The 22,616-nt window shown below is 38.1% G+C and overlaps 1 protein-coding gene across 1 annotated transcript in view; it reads right to left on the reverse strand.

Annotated features, from left to right (window-relative positions):
* Positions 1–6,908: 6,908 nt before the first annotated feature.
* Positions 6,909–22,616, reverse strand: part of brinp2 (bone morphogenetic protein/retinoic acid inducible neural-specific 2) — a 292,354-nt gene continuing 276,646 nt past the window's right edge. The window contains exons 8-9 of the mRNA XM_085256067.1: positions 15,078–15,384; positions 6,909–13,754 (exon numbers count right to left, since the gene is read on the reverse strand). Of these exons, the coding sequence (XP_085112193.1) occupies positions 12,933–13,754; positions 15,078–15,384 (1,129 nt within the window). The 3' untranslated portion in view covers positions 6,909–12,932. The remainder of the gene's footprint in view (positions 13,755–15,077; positions 15,385–22,616) is intronic.

The raw sequence follows: 22,616 nt of genomic DNA on the forward strand, positions 1-22,616 counted from the left end.
TCAAATACACTTTTTGATATCCTTTATAGTTACATAAAGAAAGATCTATTTCGATGGAAAGAAATCACACAAATGCTGCTTCTATCTGACAGTCGCTGGGTTCAAAACTTCCCTTTATGCAAATGTCCTGTGATGCAGGGAGCAACAGCCTGTCCGCTTCTCTCTGTAAAACAGTTTCATCATGGCTAACAGTTGTCTAGTTCATGATGGCCAGACTTTAACAAGTGAAAACTAAGTGAACATTACTACACAGAAGCAGAGTGGGAGTCTGCTCTTCAGAAAGTGAAGAGCCAGAGACAAAGCGCAGAAAGCACATTTACATTCACCTCTCACACAACGTTGGCTAAATCTGAAAAGATGAAAAACAGAAAGCAGTTGATTGAGCAGCAAATGTTTTTTCTTAAATGAGTGTGAGTGGAAAGGAAATTTGACAAAGATTATGAAAGCATGTGTTACTGGAATTCTCACAGATGAAATTAGGAACAGGAATGATGAAAATTGATGGAAGACTTGTATCTTGACTATAACTGACAAAATAGATTTTCTGATTTGTCTTCAACCAGGGGCGATTTTAGCCCATTTTTGGAGGTGCTTCAGCACCCCCAAAAATGAATCAAAGCACCCCCAAAGATTTCTTACTTTTTTGACAATATTTCCTGTTTGTGTGACACACTACTAAAAGTATAAAAAGCATACAGTACTTGGTTGGGACGTAAAATTTTAACAACAAAAGTATAGATACCCCCCTCCCCCATAATAGTTTGTTCCAGCTCGCCTCTCCCCTACTCTCTAGCGCCCTTTCTGCCAGAGCGATGGTGGCTGAGACGCAGCGGAGCGGAGGTGTACGTGCCTGCCTTAAAACAGGACATATTAGCTGCATTTAACCTTCAGTTACTCTTTATATAGTTAGGTAGGAGTCTTTTTGTTAGTGATCTTAATAGTATACTATTAAGATCACTAACAAAAAGTATTTAAGTATTTAATATTAAAATATTAAAATGTATTAAAATTAATTATATATTTTTATGTGGTTCAGCCACAACTCTACTAAAACCTCAGCCAGTAATAGGTAGGCCAACTTTTGGACCGTCCAGTTGTCTGTATGACTGCTGCAGTACGTGCACCAAATTTGCACACTATCAGAAAGAGCCAAACAGCCCTGGTGGGGTGAGGAGCTGTAAAGAGAAGCAGATGCTCTGTTTCTATTCTAAAAATGTTTTAAGCTTGTTTCAAAGATTCTGTACTGCAGCTTTAAATGTTTTCCAAAAGCACACATACACTTATCAGTGTTTCTCAAACTTTTTACAGTGTGGACCACCTGATAAAAATGTCAAGCTCTCCCAAGCACCACTATGAAAGCATGAAACTCATAAATCTTACAACACAAAATTAGTATTATTAAATTAGTAAAATTAGTATCTGCAGTAAAGATTTTTTCATGCATGGTATACATTCTACCACAGGCAAAGTTGCCTCCATTTTTATATATTGTTTTTAATATTTTGTAATAATTTATTTGTAATAATTTATTCTGTTTTGGGAGTGTTTTTTTATGCATCTGTATTGTATTATACATACACATTAAAAGTGAATCTCTGTCCAAAAAATGCACTCAGTTTACTTTTTACTCACTGTGAGCATCATTCATCATTTTCCCCAGTAATTAAGGTTAGGAAATGTTTTGTTTTTTTTATTCCAATCCATTCTTCTTTTGCAGCATTTAAATAACCTTTATCAGATTTGATGGTTTTCAAAAAAACTGTTTTGCTTTTCTTTCACAAATGTGGGATTAAATTGTGTTAAAATGTACAAAACAGTGATGTCATGTTTTGTGACGAGGACCCAGGCACAGAGAGACTTGATGAATTTAAGAAACTTGTGATTTAATAAAGAAATTTGCAGACTTGCACAGAGATGGTAAAATTATGATGACTGATAACGGAGACGAAGACAACAGACGATGAGGACAGGGAGGAACAGGGGTTTAAATGCACCAAGGAGACAGTCAGAGAGAACTCGGGACAACTGGAGGCCTTTAGGGATGCAGGGACTGACAGAGACGGGGAAGAAGTCTCATTGTGACAAGTAAAGTTTATCTTGCCTACTGGGGTCAGCGGGGGAGCTGGCCCCAGGGAGGGGTCACTTGCCCCTCCCTTCCTTCCCTCCCCATCTCCAGCTGCCCCCCTCAGACATCGGTGCGTTGGTGGTTCTTTGTGTCTGGGGGTGGGCGTCCGGGTACACACCGGCTCACTCCTTGGCGGCCGCTTATCGTGGCCTGGAGCCTGGGGCTCGCTCGGGCCGCTTCGGAGGTGGGGTGCCCCCGGCCTCTCGGCACAGCTGGCTGCCGGCGGAGCTCACGGGCGCGTCACTGCAACCCCCCCTGGCTTCTGCTCCGCGGCTGCTGAGTGAGCCCTCATCTGGGACTCTCCTCAGCTCTTTCTGGGACAGTGGTGCAGCTGCCCCTCTGTTGGTCTTCCATGGTCTCTTGTGTTCTGGGGGCCTCTGGATGTCTGGAGTTTTGATCTCCTCCATACCTGCTTCATGCCCTGGAGGACGGGGCTGTGGCCCCCCCACACCCTCTAGCAGATCATTACATGAAGGAACCTTTTAAAAAAAAAACAAGCGCGTCCATGCTCACAGGTGTACACACGGGTGATCACACCCACAAACTACACCCTTTTTGGCTCCTACCTCAAAGCACACTGTGTTCTGTTGATCTTATGAGCTGCACAATAATGTTTAATATTCAGTATTTACTGTCATATTCCCATATATCATTGTGATGCTGTTTATTCTAGTAGGGGAGACCAGGGATAGTTGTAACATTTTTGACATTTCTGTCTGTAAATTGGAGCTCGTTTAAGGTAGTGGATTCAAAATGTAATGCAAAGTATTTACATGTCTCTGCTATTAAATAGTGCAGCTATTTTCTCTGCAGCACAATTACTCATTGCATGTATGGCCTCAAACACAAAGAGTGAAATGTTACAATTAACCCCATAGTCTGGGTTAGTTGTAACATATCCTGGGGTGAAATGTAACACAATGAAATAAGGGTACTGACAAAATATTAACATGTAATCTTTGTTTATTCAACACATGAATGCACTTAGAGCCATTTATGTAGCTGTGTGTGTGTGTGACAGAATGCAGAAATCTAGCTTTTGAACATATTCCAACCCCCCAAAAAAGACAAATTATGGAATTTTCTGCAACTGAATATTTCATTAATTTCGATTGGTCTTCCTTGAGTTTGGCCTCATTGGCTCAGTGGGCATTATAACCTACAACTGTTGCACCAATTTTAAACATAACAATGAAGCTGAAAAAATGTAGTTGTTCACCAGCATCGCAATTCCATTACTTTTTATCATGGCTTACCTTGGTGTGGTTTGCAAAGTGCTTCAGAAAGATGAGGAAATCTGTTTCTTGCATCCATCCTGATTTATTTCCACTACCAGTACTTCCTACTGGTCCATCTCTGACACAGTGGTCTGCATAATGTATGTGTGGGAACACAAACAGTGGAGGAATTGTGTTGCCAATGGCATTAACCACATATACAAAAGCGACTAGTGAACCTCTCTCTGCTGATGTCGTTGCCCCAACTTGTTTAATATAAGTTAAAGTAAAAGTGTGGTAAGTTGTAACATCTGCATTATTGTTACAACTAACCCAGACTGTTGCTGTTACAACTGACCCAGAGTCCTATAGCCATGAACTAGCTAACATTACAGCCAACGGCTAAAACACTAGCACTAAAGACCTACACAGAATATATTCCCATAGACATACAAATAACATAATTTAAATTTGATGAGTTTAACTGCAAAGCAGATAATGCTATTAGAAATTGAAATAAAGTAGAAAAACTTACTTTTTGGCATACAAATTACTTTTTTTCATGTTAAATTGTCTGTGTTTGACAAAATGTGCTGATTTTTCACATGTGATAGCAGAACTGAATTGGGCATGCACAGGATGAGTCACATCATTTGAAACTTAGCCCTGATTGGAGAAATTGGAAGTGTTACAACTGACCCACGTTACAACTATCCCCGGTCTCCCCTACTCTTGTTCTCTTCTGCTTGTTTTCTTTTTTCTTTCTCAACAGGTGATCCAGGTGATCGATATATGCATTTTTTTTTCTTTTTTGTTTTTTCCTGCTCTTACTTTGAATGCACTTCCTTATTCCACTACCAGGTCTCCTTATCTTTGTTCCTCTTTCCAGAGAATACACTTTTTTCCGTCACCACTTTTTGCTGTACTTTCCACCACTGTAAGTGCTTGCTCATAGGGGTTTGTTGTTCTCTATGTTGTTGTAGTGTCTTTCCCTGACAATATAAAGTGCCTTGAGGTGACAGTTGTTGTAATTTGGCTCTATATAAATAAAATTAAATGGAATTTAGTCACTCTGTATGATAGTATGCTTTAATACAAAAAATAATAGATACTACTCAAGTCTACAGTGTAGTTCAGTTACCTGCCAACAACCTGGGTGGATGGATGTTATAGCTAAGACGAAAGGTCACAGTGAAACTGTCCAAAGTCATGATGCATATTTATTAATTATTGGGTTTTTCAAATATATTAGCTGATATTTATGCAAGAAAATTTTGTCATTTTATCCTCACTTATTTGTCTGTATTTTTATTGTTTGCAGTATTTCCACTGTTAAAGATAGTTAAATTTTTATAGTTATCTTATATACATTGATATGGAGGCATGTGACACACAACACAGGAGCTCTAGTTTTACACTCCAACTTTATTCACCTCCAAACATGAACTGAGCATATTGCGCTCAAACACAGCAGAACCCTTCCTCCCAGCTTGGGTGTGAGTGGAGCCCTCTAGTGGGTCGCCACATTGACATTGTTAGGACTTGTCACTAGTTGAAAATTGCATGCTATGTACATGTAGACCAAAATACTACTGCTAAAAATTTTGCATTACAAGTAAAGAAAAAAACTGTTTTTTATTGTTTACCGTGTTTCTTAAATAGAAAGAGATGTGTTCAGACATGTAATTTTGTCAGAGCTAACAAGCAATTTTTCATCGCAGTTTTTCTTCAAAATGCTGACAAAGAAGAAAAAAACTCTTTCTGCAGCACCAGTGAATTTGTAATGTGACCTTGTCTGTTCTTGGTCGGAGGTAATAAATGTGTTTGCCTAGTGAGTCTTGGGAAGCAATATAGAGAATAAATTATTTTTTGGGATGTTTTTACAGGCTGTCATGTGAAACTGATGAGCTCTATGAAACTTGAATTTCAGATTTGTCAGCCATGATGTTGCTGTTGATACACTTACAATAAACCACTTTATGATAAGAACAACTGTCTCCCTGCCTGCCTCTCTCTCAGTCAAGGTCAAACAAGCTCCAACTTTGCATTTAAATGCCTTACCCTGTTAGCAAACATGACTCATTTCTCTGGATACATTTGTAATAATGTAATTTGAAAGTCATTTCAAAACTCAAATCTACACCATTATTGATGACTGTGTCAAATGACCTACAGGTACACAAGCATAAAGTACACACACACACACACACACACACACACACACACTGGTCGATTTCACCAAATCTACCTCATTAATTCAAGCAGTCTGACTTTCTAAACATCATAAATCACAGCAGAACTAGGAGCCCAACTCTCCTCACCTTTTCATTCCCTCCCACTTTCTTTTAACCTTATCTTCTCTCCATCTCTCGCTCTATGTCATCTACTCCTTCCTCAGTCACTCTCTCATTTTCTCTTGCTTCCCCTCACTTCTTTGGGAGGTCCAGAAAGTTTGCAGTCTGCAGTCTAAATAGTGCTCTGATGGATTGGCTGTCTTCCACGGGCCTGAAGATTAGCCCAAGGGCAAACCCACTTCTGTTTCCTGGGTGCCTTGCTGAAGATGAATAACTGTTTATTAACCCAATGCAGAGTGAGTCCTTCCCCACATCATTATGGGGTAGAGGGGGAGAAATACAGACAGCTTGAGCTGGCCAGTGTAGCACTCCCTCACCTCATCTCTGTCACTCTCTCTTCTCTCTCTCCCCATTCCTCTCTTGCTTCCTCTTGCAGATAAACCAGCAGCCTGATGTAATGTGACAGTGTACGTTTGGTTCCTGTTTGCACCCTGACAACTCAGGAAATTGGCTTTTCATCTTACAAAAAATACTGCCTCCCATATATTAGAAGACATTCATCTTATTATGAAGAGCTGATGGTAATTGGAAGTTTGTGCATCCATTATATTAAACATTTTGTGGTGAACATTTTGATGTTGCATGTAAAAATTTCACCAGGCTAAAGTCACAGCTTCAATGTCATTTAGGCAATTTACATGCAGTGTGAATTGTCCTCTTATTGTTGACCCAATTGAGGGAATTTGAAGAAAATAATTTCTAGAAGATCACTTAGGTCACCAGTAACGTAGTGGATACTGTCATGGGATATGTTTTGTTTTTGTGACATGCTAAATAAAATTGTATATCTTTTGACATTAGACATGCTAAATATGCTTCTTATTTATTTTCAAAGCTTTTCCATTTGAATGTTCATAATGGATGAAAACTATATCAAATGTTCACCCTCTAGATCATCATCAGTGATAACTCATACCCTAACACTATGTGTTGGAGACAAGCAAAAAGGAAAAACATGTGAGCAGTTTGATGCATTCGAGGTAGAATGCCATCCATCCACTGTTTGTTTGTTTGTTCTTTGTTTTTGGTTTTTTGAGTGCAAAGACCTGAGAGAGCAATTTTTTTAAAAGAACAAATGCTCTAATAACAGAATTAGGTAAGATGTAGACCTCAGAGGGTCTGAACCTAAGGCCTGCGATGCTTTGCAAGTTGCCTCATGGATGCACTGAGGTCAGTTTGATTGTGCAAGCATAATGAATACAACACAGAAAGTTGCTGTGAAGAAGAGAATATGAACCAGCCTTTATTTACCTCAAACCCAACAGCAAAGTTTCCATTTAACTTTTTACATTTTTAATACATATTCCAAACTACTGTTAGACTTATCTTAGAAACTTGGTGCGATGAGATAGTGTTGAAGCCATCTCTCTAGTCTCACGTGACATTACAGAAGAAAAGGGCACAATGTGACGGTATAATTATATAAATGCCAGTCAAATCGCAAATGGTGGAAATTATGATGAAAGTATGACATTTCTGTCACATTTCTTTGTTCATGTAGTCTTTTGTAGAACCTCTGTCTGTCTGTCTTTTCCCTTCATTTCTACATATCTGTATTCATCTGCTTTTTTTTGTTTCTTTAATTGAACACTGTTCAAATTTGCCATCTCTGCCCAGCATAAAACTGTGGTGTATTATTTTTCTGAATTTCTAATTTTCTTTTCCTTCTAGCTGTATTATTCGAAACTTTAAAAATGTTTAATCTCTAGGACTATGTTCTCTTTTTCGTGTAATATTATCAAAAATGAGAAACCTTTTCTCTCAGAACGACCCTACACATTAGTTCATACATTTCTTACCTCTAGGCTGGACTGTTACAATTCTGTATTATCAGGTTGTCCTAGTTTCCTGGTACAAAGTACCGCAGTAGGAATGGGACTCCCTCTGGTCACACTTCATTGGCTTCCTGTTAAATCCAGAATTTAATGTGAAATCCTTCTCTCGTACACTCAAGTCCTAACTGATCAGAGCCTATCATCTCTTAAGACCGACAGTACCACGTTATCCTGATAGAGCACATCACTCTTAGGCTTTCAGGCTTATTTCCCAGAGTATTTACTTTTTAATTGTATAGTTTTTCAGTTCAGTTTTTTCAGCGTTTAGTCTTTTTTTAATTACTATAATATGGAGGGCATACGTTAGAGGCAAGATTTACAAAAATTAGTACAGGTATTACAATAAAAACACAGGCGTTTTCAAAAGCAGTTGACTCACCCTTTTGTAGACATCTAAAGTCCCAATAAGCACATCCATCAATGTCTCAACAGGAACGTGTAATGCAATTTTTACCAAAGTAATGCATATTAAAGCTAGGGATATTTCCTCTATTATTATTTAATTTTAGTTAGTTTTCCAAGTTTACAAAATCGTTTCAGTTCAATTTAACACTATACTAAAAAAATTAATAGTGAATATTTCAATGAGAAACTGAAATATTCAACTTTAATAATAATAATGATAATTCACCTTTAAGAACAAGATTTGGAGGCTCAATGGACTCTCTATTTCAGAGATACAAGTGAATCAAAACAATCAATCAAATTTCTTATAAACACCTAGAGTAAAGCAAACCTGAAGCTTTTCAGGCCATCTATGTTCTGTCATCAATGGATAGTAGCCCATTTTTTCTGACTGATTATCCTGGTTGTTGAACAGGAAACATGAAAATACCAATTATGAATTTAAGAATGTAGGACTATAAAGTTTTAAAAATGTTTTACCCTCCTTGTATTAGATTGTATTTTGTATTAGATGTCTAGTTCAGTCAGACCTCATCCCCTTAACCTTAACCCCACTACCAGCATTGCATTTTCCACTTCATACTTCACTTCAACATTTTCATAGTGAATCTCACCAATATGTGTTGGAAAAGCTGAAGACAGTCTTATCTGTATAATACTTTATTGCTAATATGTTACTTCTTAATCAACACAAAAAGGTCCTCAAAGCAATAAACCACTTTGTTATTACTTAAGCAAGCAATATGTCTATTAGACTCAATTTCTACTTTTGCAACAACAACAAACAAATCCTCAAGTGCCAAACTGCATTATATTTCTTCACGTCAATATATGGGCCGCACGTAGGGGCGATGTGAGTCGCAGGTGGCCCCCTGGCCGTGAGTTTGAGACCCCCGTCTTAAAGCCTGGAGGACCTTTAATTCCTTACTTCTAAAGTCACATAAACTGAAGTTATTGTTCTCAGCCTTAAAAATCTTTTAAAAACTTGGCGACAAACCACATACTTACTCTGGATGGCATTACCTTGACCACCAGTAACGCTGTGAGAAATCTTGGAGTCATTTTTGACCAACTTCCTAAAAAGCCTTCACTTGATCCAGCATGTTGCAGTGATGACAGGGACTAGAAATAAACCATATTTCTCCCAAATTATCTAAGCCTGGTTATGCTGGAGGTTTCTTCCTGTTAGAAAGTATGTTTTTTCTTCCCACTGTCACCAAGTGCTTCCTCATAGGGGATTATCTGATTGTTGGGGTTTTGTCTGTATTATTCTAAGGTCTTTACCTTATAATACAAAGTGCTTTAAGATGACTATTGTTGTGATTTACCAGTATATGAATAAAACTGAAATGAATTTAATCAATCTGGAATGGGTAAAAAGGACATTTTCAAATCATCTTGTAACCGGAAGGTTGCCCGTTCGATCCCCAGCTCTGTCTGTCTTGGTCGTTGTGTCCTTGGGCAAGACACTTCACCTACCGCCTACTGGTGTTGGCCAGAAGGGCCGATGGTGCGATATGGCAGCCTCGCTTCTGTCAGTCTGCCCCAGGGCAGCTGTGGCTACAACTGTAGCTGCCTCCACCAGTGTGTGAATGTGAGAGTGAATGAATAGTGGCATTGTACAGCGCTTTGAGGGCCCTGAAAAGCGCTATATAAATGCAATCCATTATTATTATTATTATTATTATTATTATTATTATTATTATTATTATAGAATCAAATGTACAGCCATCTATCCATAGCTTTGCTGACATTGGGTCATGTAACTGGACAATGAGCCAACAAATCTTCAACATAATGGTTGAAAATTCATTGACAGTCTAATTTCTCTGCAATATTCCACTTACTCGTGTTTTCTTGTATTTGCAATGAGTTTCCTAATCTTTAGCTGACAGATGTGGTTGCCATTGTCTTCCAGCTGTTTTTCTCACCCTCTCCATTCAACCTGTTTCATGAATCCAATGATAATTTCCTCTGTGCTTTTATTTTGTGGACACAGTGAGAACATTTATATTCACATATTAGTGAATAAGGGTCTGTGTTAGTAGTATGTTTTAAAATATTGAGTGCTTCCATTTAACTGTAGTTATAGTAGCATATTTGTTTGCATGAACTGTGGACAGTGACTGAAAGAACACCATCACCAAGTGAAATTACACTACCTGCAGACTCAATAGATATTTACTTTTGAAATAGCAACAATTTTGGAGAAAATACAGTAGAAATTCCTTCATCACTAGTTTTATAGCGTCACCCTGTAAAAATATAGTAATGTTCTAAATTAAATTAATTGAACCATACTAACAGAATGTTACTGTAAAATGCACATTTTTGTCTTTCACTCTTGTTTCTAACTTCCCATAAATGAGCCTCTGAGGCAGGGAGTTTAATGCAGTTAATCCTGTTCTTAAGGTTAACCTGTTAGATCAGATTAACCTGTTCTGTTTGGCTTTGACTGGCTTCTTTCCAGTTGCTGTAATTGGTTGTTACATGCAGGCAACAGCTGACTAAATATTTAAAAAGGGTATAAGACTTTAGTATAAGATTAGTGCACAAAGCAACAATAATTTTAAAGTCTAACAACATCACTTAGTTGCTGATAATTTACTTGGCTTTGAGACTGAGATAAAATACTGAAATATTTGACCTGTTACTTTTGCCTCCCTGTAGATGCACAAGAATGCTCCTCTTCATTTGAAAAATTGATCCACAGAAAATGCATTACCTGCCTTTAACTTAGTTGGAAACTGCAGCATGGTGACCTAATTTATAAGTCCACCGTCAAAAGCTGCAAATATTATCGAACATGACTATGTTGAAAAGGTCTAAATGTTTATGCAAGGCTGGTTTCTAACCAGCATATCTGGCATAAAAACAGCTGCAAATTAGTCAAATGGTTTCAGTAAGGACATGAAAACAAAATAAATGACTGAATTTGTTTTGGTTTTTTTGATTAGTTTCCCATTTTTCCACGTTGATAATTCTGCCTGGCACCCATTAGGTGGACCGGAAACAGAAACAGTGTTTGCAATAGTGATAGTGTGACACATGTACTTAACAAGAAATTACTTAACAACAGATCTGTGTTGTCTGTGAAATAAATAAATGCAAATGTGAAAAACTGTGCTTACACTAGAACAATGAACAGCTAGTGGTGGTAAGATGAGACGGTCTTGTGTCACCCCCTCCCCTTACTACCACTATTACTGTAGCTCTGACCACATCCACCATCATCATTGCACTTTTCCATGACACCATCTTCACAGCTAATCTTATCAATATGTCTTTGAATTGACCAAAGACAATGTTGTAACATGCAGGCAAAGAGGTAATATGGCAATAATGCTATATAACAGACGTAACAGTGAGGGTTAAAGTTTTGTAAACAAGGAAAAGGCTCTCAGATAGATAAATCACTTTGTTTTTACTTAAGCAAGCTGAGCACAGAAGAACTGTTGATAATGACATACAAGGTTTTCTAACTTTCAGTGAGAAATTAGTGAAGCAAAAGTAAAATCATATCAAGTATCATCCCGGTTAAGTTTGCAGCTTTCAAGTGTACCATCACCGCCCCGCAGAAACCTTGTAACTCCAGTTGCCGTGGTAACTGCAGCTCACATTGGACCCATATGTCAAAAAAAAAAAAAGAAAAAAGTTTCATAGACCTGAGACTAACCGAACCACTGAAAACCTTTTAAAACCATAAATTCGAACATGTTCTATTATTTACTGAAAGTTTATCTCATTGGAGGATTTTGCAGAACAATTACATTATGCATGTACTGGTGTGCACTGTGAATGGTGATTCAAAAGTTTCACAACACCAAATCAAAACAAGTACCTGCAGAACGAGTGACTGGCATTTACATGGAAAAGCTACATTACCACGTACTCTGGAGAATGCGTCTGTTGTTCTGTCTTGGTAGAAATATTGAAATATAAAAAGCAATACAACCTTCGCAGGGAAACCAAACACAGAAACTAAATGTGCTTCTTACCTTAACATTGACTCTCCATATAAGGCATGAGTTTGTTTTGTTATAAACATTTTTTTGGTCTTTGAACTCAGTTATCTAAAAAGCAATGTGCACTTGTCCACAACCTGGGTTAGATGGAGCGTTATTTACAGCGCTATATCCGCAGACCTTTTTGTTACCACATCTGAAGGTTCCATTATGAATTATTTCAGCTCAAAAGTGAAAGAATAATAACTCAACATTTACGATATTTTGCCATTCAAATTGCCAATGTGTTACCTTCTTTTGGTACAGACAAGCCACCAAGGACAGAACATCACTAACAGGCTTCTCACTCAGATGTTAAGCATAGATACAAGTTTTCAAATGCCAGATAAAATGGAAGGTAGGGTTTAAAAAGAAATATTCAAAGACAGTGACAGGGTTCAATATTATCAAATTTTAAACTGTTAAGCATAACATAACAACTCATTCACCACATATATATAATTATCCCATTTTCCCTTCCCTCAAGATTGTTCTGTAGCCAAAGAAAATAGGGTTGGAAAAGGGAAATCCTCTTCCGCTAATTTTTGAAGACCTCTGAAGAGTTCCTCTTATAAGAAAACCGCGTTTGTCTTTGCAAGGCAGGTGTCTTATGTATGATCTTCTTTTTATTGTTCCAAATCACAAAAACTTATCAGTGAAAGAAACCTTTTTAGCCTTGTCCAGTTACGCAGTTTGCAGGGCAGTAATAGCAAAAGTGAACCTCCGGGTGGGTTCAGTACAGCCTCCTAAACAGAGTCAAAGTATCCCTCGTTCTCCGAAAAGTCAAGGACATGATGCTGTTTGTCAAAGGTAAAACACCAGAAAACCAACTGAGAGTGACCATAAAAAGGCCAAGCATTCAACCTTCTTCAAAGTACGTTAATCCAGATGATTCGGGTCCAAAGGCCATCTCAGCAGAGTCGTCCCTGAAGTAGCAATTCCTCTTTCTACGAACAGCATCATTCCTGAACCTGGCGATTGTGCTAAACTAGCTAGCTACAGAGCTGGGCCAGCTCAGGTTCAGGTGAAGCATTGGGAAGCTTGGAATTGAAGATCTGCAGAGAGTCCTTGATTCGTGCCACCTCTCCGGCTGACAGCTTGAGGCGGTGGCGCAGGAGACAAGAAAACAGATCTAATGGCTGTGGTGCTGGTGGAGATAGCCGATTAATCCGGTCTCTCATCTCCAGTAACATCAGAAAGGCGGCATCCTGCGTACCCTGTGTGTAGGGGTAGTCCAACTGGAGAATCAGATCCTTGATGCCCTCAGGGTCAAAGTGCATGCTGTATCCGAACACCTTCAGCGTGTTGATCTTCATGTAGCCCAGGTTGGAGGTCTGATCATCCAAGTCCAATGGCTCATAGAAGAGAGTTTCATTCACTGTTGGATCATCCGTGACTATGCGGCTTCTCAGGTAGATGTGCACTGTTTCAAAAAAGGATTTCCACTTGCTGCCCAGAGACAGAGTCCAGTTGTAACACTGTGCAGTGGTGACGCTGTCCAGTCGAGTTCTCTCCCAGTTAGAGAAGTCAGGCTGGTTCACTGGCATGAACCAGCTCTCTGAGTGACTTCCCCCAAAAGGATTCACATAGACAGCAGGCACGGGTTCCAGTGTTGAATTTTTAGTTGAGCATATCTGAAAAGAAATGCCCATTAGCATGTGGATGAGGTTGGACTTGTTTTTGTTACTCTTGAGTGTTAGTAGCATCCTCTTCCTCCAGGCAGGATTGAACCAACTTCCCAGGCGGACATCATTGCTGATATAGATGGCATGGACCTCTATCCTGCTGTCCAGTCGCTGAAGCAGGTACTTTACCTGAAGAGGGATTAACAAACCGTGAGGCTGCAGTCAATGCAATAAGCAGATAGATAATTAATGCACTGGTTCTCAAACTGAGCTATTACCAAATTTTAAATTTCAACTACCACCTTTGCCAGAATTTATAAATCTCATCAAGAGCCACAATGGATGTTTTACAACTTTAGTTTACAAATGCTGAAAACCGTTGTAAAATGTCTGTGAAGGTTCTCAGTCATCCAGGTCATCGTAGTCTAAGGAGCTTGGAAAGAAAAGCGTCTGGACTTCTTTAAGTTTTCTTGAAGACGTTTCACCTCTCATCCGAGAAAGTCTGCCATCTATAATCCAGTTTTGAGATCCCTTCCTAGACGCCTTAACGCCCACTCACATCCTTTTCACACCATGGCTTGTGTGATTAGGCAGAGGATCAATAGGGGGTCCATGACCCTCTTGGGGACACTCCCATAGGGCTTAAAATTTGGGACTCTCCACCAATTGCTTTTAGAACTGAAGAAGCTTCTCAAATGAAACTTAAAGAAGTCCAGACGCTTTTCTTTCCAAGCTCCTTAGACCCCTTGTAAAACTTTTAATGATTTTTAAAGACATTTTAATAAAAAGCAAAAATTAGACATTCTGATTAGGCATTGGCATTATAAAATGTGATTATTTAACTATAATAAATACATAATAAATAAATTTGCTTAATATAAGTTATTTTTATTATAGTCAAAAGCAATAAAAGGGAACTATTGTAAAGAAAAAATGTAAAGGCATACCATTTACTAGAGATCACCTATTTGCTTCCACATCTTTGCTAGCCATTGCTATTGAGGTTCAGCAAATTAAGAGGATCATTTTCATATTTATCAAGTTTTTTGTCAAAGCCAAAGGAAGACACTCAAGTAGGTCTAAAGAGCCACAATTTGAAGGCTTGTGAACTAGGATTAGAGTTAAGGCAGAGGTTCAACAGTGACAACTTAGACCTCTTGAGGGCTAGAAAATAACTGCTGTGGTGATTTATTAAAAAAGCATAGTATGAGTTTTTGCTCCTGGGCTTGCTGAATGAAGGGACTCTTTGTACTGTAGGTACTTCAGAGTCAGCTTTCTATTTTGAAACCCCCTCTCAATCCCTGTTTAATACTGTATTCCTTTTTGAACAAAAAAACTGTACATGACTAATATTTGTACTGTTATGTAAATCTTGTATGTTCAGTATAAAGATTCAACACAAAAACAATTTAACAATTGATGGCATGTGAGCCCTTTGAGGCACTGTTTGTTTAATTTGTCCCAAAGAGCTTTGAGAACCAGTGGAATACATAATTAAGGAGCTTTGAGAACCTCGGCATCAGGCATGTCCAAGTCAAAGTTCAGGTAATGATCTAGCGATGCAGCAATGCTAGGTCGACAGGAACCAAGATGGAGGATGTTGCCGTGATGACAGGCTCCACAACGGGTGGCGTTGTCAGAGGCGCAGAGGGTGCAGGAGGTGGTGGAAGTCCCTACAACACAGGGGATGACTCCTTGGCAGTTTGGCTGCTCCACGGGGCAGCTACAGCTCATCACCTCCTCAGAGAAGGAGCCCAGCATTCCATGCTCATTGCAGTAGAGCAGAGACTGAGCCCTGGTCAGCCAAAACCCAACAGGCCTGCAGTGGGCAAAGAGAAGATACACTAATGCAGTTATCTATACATCACAGCAACATCTTTGGTAAATACTGAAGTAATGTTGTGGTCATTGTGTCCTATAATAACACCTTTCACACAGACTGGGGTAGATCTGTGGAATGAAACCAACAACAACAGTTAAAAACAGTTACCCCCCCCCCCCCCCTCCCTCCCAGAAAGACTTAAAATACATAAGACAATCATGTAAATTTTTGGGACTCAACCTTTCAGTGTTGACTCACTTAAAGGTCATTCCTTCCTAAACCATTGTGGCTCTTCTGCTTGACTACCTCTGATTTGCTGAACAATTTTATAATTTTTTGGGCTATACATATAATGATTCCTTTTAAAATTTTCATTTCACATGCAAAACAATTTTCAAGCTATATTTTTTTGTAAAATGATATGTCGACCAATTCCAAGCATGTATTTTTTGCACTTTCAAATCCAAGGCAAAGTCCAAACATGGAGATGCATGCATCTCAAAAATGATTAAAGATAAAAGCCTGACACTTTCTCCGGCCTTTCTTACATAAAAATGAATTACAATCTGTCCCCAGTGTATTGGATATATTGGATAAGAATATTAAAACACAACAAAAATAATAATCATAAAGCCACCCTGCAAAGTCCCAAATTTGACCACACACTAATAAAAAAAATTGGGGTTGGAGTTTTGGGTTAGGGTCTTGTAAAGGATTAGCAACAGCGCTGTGTGAGCTCAGCAACTTGCCCTTGCAAAAAATCAGTATTTGTTATATTAAATTATAAATTTGCAGAGAGACTGCAAGTCACAATAACTGTCACGGCTGGCGGAGTGAGCCGTGTGGTGTGGAGGAAAGGGGGGACCCAAAATGCAGCAGTGACTGATGATACGAGTGATGTTTATTTACAAAGTGACAATGGCAGAAACAGGCAGTGAGGCATGACAAAACAACTGAAGAAACCTAAACTGGGAGAACTAAATGACAAACCTGAGACCATACAAAAGGGGTGCGGGGCAGAGAGACGCAGAGACAGGAACACCATAGAACGCAGATGAATGCAGAGATACGCAGAAATACACGGATGAGTGCAGACGACCCGACGAGGAGCACAGGCAGACACCAACTATAAATACACACATCAGGTAATGAGGAAATGGCACACAGGAGGGGACACAGCTGGAACTTAATGGGCATAACGAGACAGACCTACAAAGTAAAACAGGAAATCTAGAACCCGAACCGGACACAAGGGGGGAGGACACAGAATAACTAGAACAGAGGGAAATAGTCACAAAACACAAAACGCTGGGTCAACGACCCAGGACCATGACAATAAGTTTAGTTGCACTATAGTTCAGATCCACAGTTTCCTCTAGTGTCGACCTGACCCACTCTAGAAAGCCAACCTGAGTCCTAAGCATTTAGGGCAGTTTACTAGAGGTTTCCACATTTAACACTGAAATTACTGGCTAATTCAGGTGATGTTTTCCCCATCTTGAATTTAGTGTGTTGTTTGTGTTCATTGTCATCTATTAATGTGTGTATTTTTTCCATGTAGTGAGTATTAGAGAATTTTAGTTAATAATGTGAGTGCTAACATTTTAGTTAGTTACATTTTAGTTCAGTGCTTCAGCTGTTTATTTGTTCAATAAACACAGCTGTTTATTTTGGTCACTAACCTTTACAGACTATTTTCTCCTCGAGTCTATTTTAAAACTCTTCTAATAGGCCATTAGAAGGCACTTTATTACAGTTTACCGAGCTTTGCTACTCAGAAGCTATTTTTAAACAAAAAACAGAGCTATATTGTAACAGTTATTTGGAAACATTATCTACAATGAGTTTAGCTTTCAGTGCTCAGGATCAATAATAAATCTAATTTTTAAAACATGCTCAAAAGTTTTTCTTACCTTGAACCAAAATAAAGTTTAAAAACATCTTGCCCTGCAAGTTTTACTTTACAATACTGTTGTTGTTAAATTCTACCATGGGTAACAGACATATACAGAGATTTTTTTCTTAGAAGCTAAATAGTGTGTAATGTATCTTCAAACATTCAAATTCTCAAAGCCTTCTGTAATGTCCTTGTATGTGGTCTTCTTATTTACTGTTACTTTATAACAGTAGTTAAAAAATAAAATAAATGGAAAAAAAAACACGAAAGAATTGAAGGCGAGCGGGTAAGAGACAGACCTACAAGATAAAGTCCGTAAACTGGAGAAAACTGAGAAAAGATGTGTACACCTGGAACAGAAGCTGGAAACCACAATCAAACAGATAGAAGCACCTAGCATCAGTCATCCAAATGTAACTGTCATTGAGTATCAGGGTGTTCTCCAAGTTAAAGAGGTAAAGTGAAAAAAGCAAAGTATTGATTTAACCCTGGACAATTCTGGCAAATTAGCAAGAATAGAACAGTGTCCCAATGTATAGTAATAATAATAATAATAATAATAATAATAATAATAATAATAATAATAATAATAATAAAATCAAGCAAATACAGGTGAAATCTACTGTAGAACTAAATCTATTGACTCGATGTCAAGAGAAGTAAAAAACCAATGGACAGTGTTGGTTAATAGTACATCAGTGGCAATATCTTTGTTTTGTTGTAGCTCTAAATAGTCATGCCCTTTGCTCACACTTTTTGGATTTCAACAAGTGAAAAATGAATCCATAGTTTGCTCCATCTTCTTAATACATAAGATTATACTATAATGACTTGACACCTTTTTGTAGAAGGGTGGGTGTTCGGTGTGCCTACAGTACAGATGGAAATGAAAGCATACATAAATTACCATCCACTTTGGTGCAGTAACAGTAGCAACAAGTTTAGACTGAAAATTAGCTCTGCTGAGATTCTATCCCCAGGCTAAGCTTGGGAAATAACACAAAAAATTGCCCAAATGCTTCAGCAATTCCTCCCCCTCAGGCCTGTGTAAATAGACAAAAATAAATGATGATAAAACAAATGGATTTGTGCAGAAGAAAACAGGAAGCTTTTTCAGCTGTAGCAGCAACCATTAACTTGTTGCCGGCGCAAATGGGGTTACGACTGAGTGACAGGGTATGATAGAGAGAGCAAGGAGCGCGAGAGTGAGACAAAGGTAACTGAGGGAGAAAAATAAAGACAAGACTCTACACAGAATGGGCAAAGGGAAGATGGAGTGATTGGTGGAGGGAAAGGACTGTCAGGGAAATTAAAGTCCTCTGTAAACAAGTGCCAAGCTGTCAGTCTGTGAGAGGACTTGATTACAGCATGCCACAGAACCATGTACCTCAGCCTACAAAGGCCCCCACAACCTGTAACTAGACCCCTCTTCTCTTCTCCTCTCTTCTCTTGATCCAGTCAGCACTTATCTCTTCTCCCTCCTACAATGGAAGTGATATGCTAACAGTGAAGGGCTAATAGCAAAAATGGGTCCGCAGTATTATATGGATGATGCCATTAAAACCCACATTACCTACATCTTTTTTTACTCACAACACTGATGAATCCTACGGTTCTTTTAAGCATATTTCAGTGCAGCCCTTCGCATGTTTTGGTATCTGTCACTTCCACAGCTGGTCCGTGACATTAATATCGCCCCAAAAACGCTTCTGTCATATTTTGTGAGATTTTTTTCTACTTGTAGTGTGTTTTATTTAACTTCTGTTGTGTTTTTTTCCCATCTCCACTGTGTTTTGTGTGCTTTTTCAGCATTGTTCTGGTGTTTTCTTTTTTTTTTTACTTTTATTTAACTTTTCCCCCCAACAAATACAAGACTGGTTCACGTCCAAAATAACAATTCTGCACAGCACTAGAATATTACAACATTATGTCCATAATAATTGTCCATTAGGGTCCAGTTTACAAGTTACTCCCAGTGCTTCCAGTGGTTTCTTCCATTTGTCCACAAAACCTCGGGAGCTCCCATCAATGTAATGTCCCAAACTGATCAGAGTCATAACATCAATGATGAGCGACTTCCGTAGAGAAATGGAGGGAGGCTCAGCTGCCAGCCATCTCAACATAATGCTTTTCCTGGCCAACATTAACAGTGACTGAATTACATGCTCATGTTGTACCAGTGAAACAGGGATATATCCCAATAAGCTAATGGGTGTTCTGTCACCTGCTGACCAATGGCTGTATTAATATTGGCGCAGACCTCTTTCCAAAATGATTGAATAATAGCACTTTCCCACAAGCAGTGGAATCTAGTGCCCACTCTGACCTTACACTTGAGACAATTTGGAGATGTTCCCATATTATACTTACTATAAATATACGGAGAAATATATACGTTGTGCAGGATTTTGTACTGCAGTTCTTTAAATCGGTTACAAACAGAGATTTTAGATGGAAGGAGCAGGATTTTGTCCCATGCCTGTATATCTATTTCACATTTAAGCAACGTCCCCCAAGATTTTCTCAACCATGCCAGTTTATCCACAATTAGGGCATAAATCTCTGAATGAAACTTCGATACAAAATGTTTATGCTCCCTATTATCTAGAAATAATTTCTCCAACCGAAAAGAGGCTGTTGCGATTTGTAATGATTTAGCATTTTTTCACACATAATTTCTCAATTGCAAATACTTATAAAACTCAGTCTTTGACATAGAATACTGGGACTTCAAGGATTCAAATGATTTAAACTCACCATGTTTAAAGAGGTCATAAAACCTCTTTACACCTACTTTATGTTTTGCGGGAGAAGATCTGGATTATTTATAAACGTTGACAAAATATTAAACAGAAGACTACTGTTAAAAAGTTTTCTCAGTCCACATAGCATTATATATTAGTGGGTTATACTTTATTACGTGAGGTAAATCATTTAGACGTTTCCCTAAAAAGTTAACAGGTGAGGATGGTTTACATGATACTTCCTCAATATTTAGCCATGGCAGATCAGAATATTCATGTATCCAGGCAGAAAGAAACCTCGCTTGCATTGAGAGAACATAATTTTCTATGTTTGGCACTCCCCATCCGCCCAGATCTTTCGGTAGCTGTAGTGTCTCCAATTTAATTTTGGGTTTTCTTCCTGCCCAAATGAAATCCACCATAGCCTTGTTAATTGCTTTAATATCTTCTGATTTCAAAATTACAAACAACATGCCTGTATAATATAGGGGTGGGGGAAAAAATCGATACTTTGTAGTATCGTGATATTTTGTTTGCTAATAATGTATCGATACAGGGACAGCAGAAATCGATATTTTGTTACAAAAAACGTTTTTGTGGACTGGAACATGCTCTGACTTCAGAGCATGTTGATCCTTTTTCTGAGCAAGAATCCTGACATTCCTTCACTGTCCAAATGTATTTAACTTCTTTTTTTGACAGCAATAAACATGACAGTTTACTTATTTTAATTTAAGACATGTTTTATTTTAATTAAGTTTAAAACTTTTTTATTTAATGTAAAATTATATTTTGTTTTAATTTACTTTCAAATTCTTCAGTTGCTGAAGGGGCTGCATAGTTTTCATAAATTGCATAGTTTAGAATAGCTATAATTGTACCAGATGGTTGCATTCAGTTAAGTTGGACTAGACTGTAATACAAACCGTTCAGTTTGTCAACAATAAAACTGACTGAAATGAGAGAAGGACTGAGTGCGAGACTTTGATATTAGATAAATGAATATTGATAAAGTTTACCTTTATGTACAGAATCTGAATATCGCAAAATATTTTAAAAAATTGCAATAATATCGTATCGTGCGTTAAGTATTGTGATAATATCGTATCGTGGGATGTATGGTGATTCCCACCTCTACTATAATATAGTATTTTCGGTAGGATTACCATCTTAATTAGATTTATTCTTCCCAAAAATGATATTGGAAGTCACCTCCATCTTGTCAGCATCTCTTGAAGATCTTGAACCATTCCATTAATATTTTCTCTATATAAGTGACCAACATTTGGTGTAACTTTAAGTCCCAAATATACAAAACCTGATGGTGCCTAATGAAAAGGTTTAACATATAAAGGTTCAGTGTCCTTTCCACTACACAGAGTAATTATAACAGATTTATCAAAATTTACCTTGTATCCAGATATAAGACCAAAGTCCTTGATACACCTAGTAAGAACAGGTAGAGAGTTAGCAGGGTCAGTCAGTGTCAGAAGAATATCGTCAGCATAGAGCAGGATTTTATGTTGTCTATTCCCAATTTTAACTCCAGCAACACTTGGATTTTGTCTAATGGCCATGGCCAAGGGCTCAATGGCCAAAGCAAATAATAGTGGTGACAATGGGCTACCTTGTGCTGTACCTCTGCTCAATGTCATTGGGGAAGATAACAAGCCGTTAGTTAACACTGATGCTGTTGGTGATTTGTATATAATTTTGATCCACCCCAGACAGTTTTTTCCAAACCCAAATCTTCTCATTATTTCAATCAGATATTCCCATTCAATTCTATCAAATGCCTTTTCGGCATCCATAGAAACAACAACCCCAGAGATCTGATAAAAATTTAAAAAATGAATAATATTAAATAGACGTCGAGTATTATTGTAAGAATTCCTCCCCTTAATAAAGCCTGTCTGGTCAGCATGCACAATAGAGCATTTCTTATTTCTTATTATCAACACCAAGAAGGCTAATAGGCCTGAAAGATGAGCATAACTCCGGGTTTTTATCTTTTTTAGCTATCAATGTTATATTAGCCTGGTACATAGATTCAGGGAGTTTCGATTCTTCAAATGCTTTATTAAAAACCCTTAATAATAAACTATTTAACTTCACTTTCACTATCTTAAAAAATTCTTATATATTCCCTGACTGGAGTGCAGATATAGCTTTATCCACCTCCATCAATCTAATGGGTGACTCCAGCAGGCTAACCTGATCTTCAGAGAGCTGAGGGAATACTAAGTCGTTTAGAAAAAAGCCTGAGTTAAGCCTTGTTATATCCATCTCAGACTGATATGTTTGTATAGAATTCTCTAAAGCACTCATTAATCTGACGGTTTCCTACTTGCCTTTCACCATTCACATCCACAATAGCTGTGATAAAAGAACTTGATGGAGTATTCCTTACAAGACGAGCCAAAAAGCGGTTAGGCTTATTAGCTGATTAAAAAAGCCGTCGTCTGGCAAGAAGGACGTCTCTTTCAGCCTTTCGCATTATCAAATTACGCAAAGATGTCCTGGCAATATTAAGCTCACTTAATGTTTCAGCTGATTTTGTTACATAATATTGTTTCTCCAGCTTTTTT

The sequence above is a fragment of the Mchenga conophoros genome, linkage group LG18 (genome assembly GCF_057382185.1).
Source record: "Mchenga conophoros isolate Kocher_MC1m ecotype Shallow Benthic linkage group LG18, M_conophoros_male_GT1.1, whole genome shotgun sequence".
Classification (NCBI taxonomy): Eukaryota; Metazoa; Chordata; class Actinopteri; order Cichliformes; family Cichlidae; genus Mchenga; species Mchenga conophoros.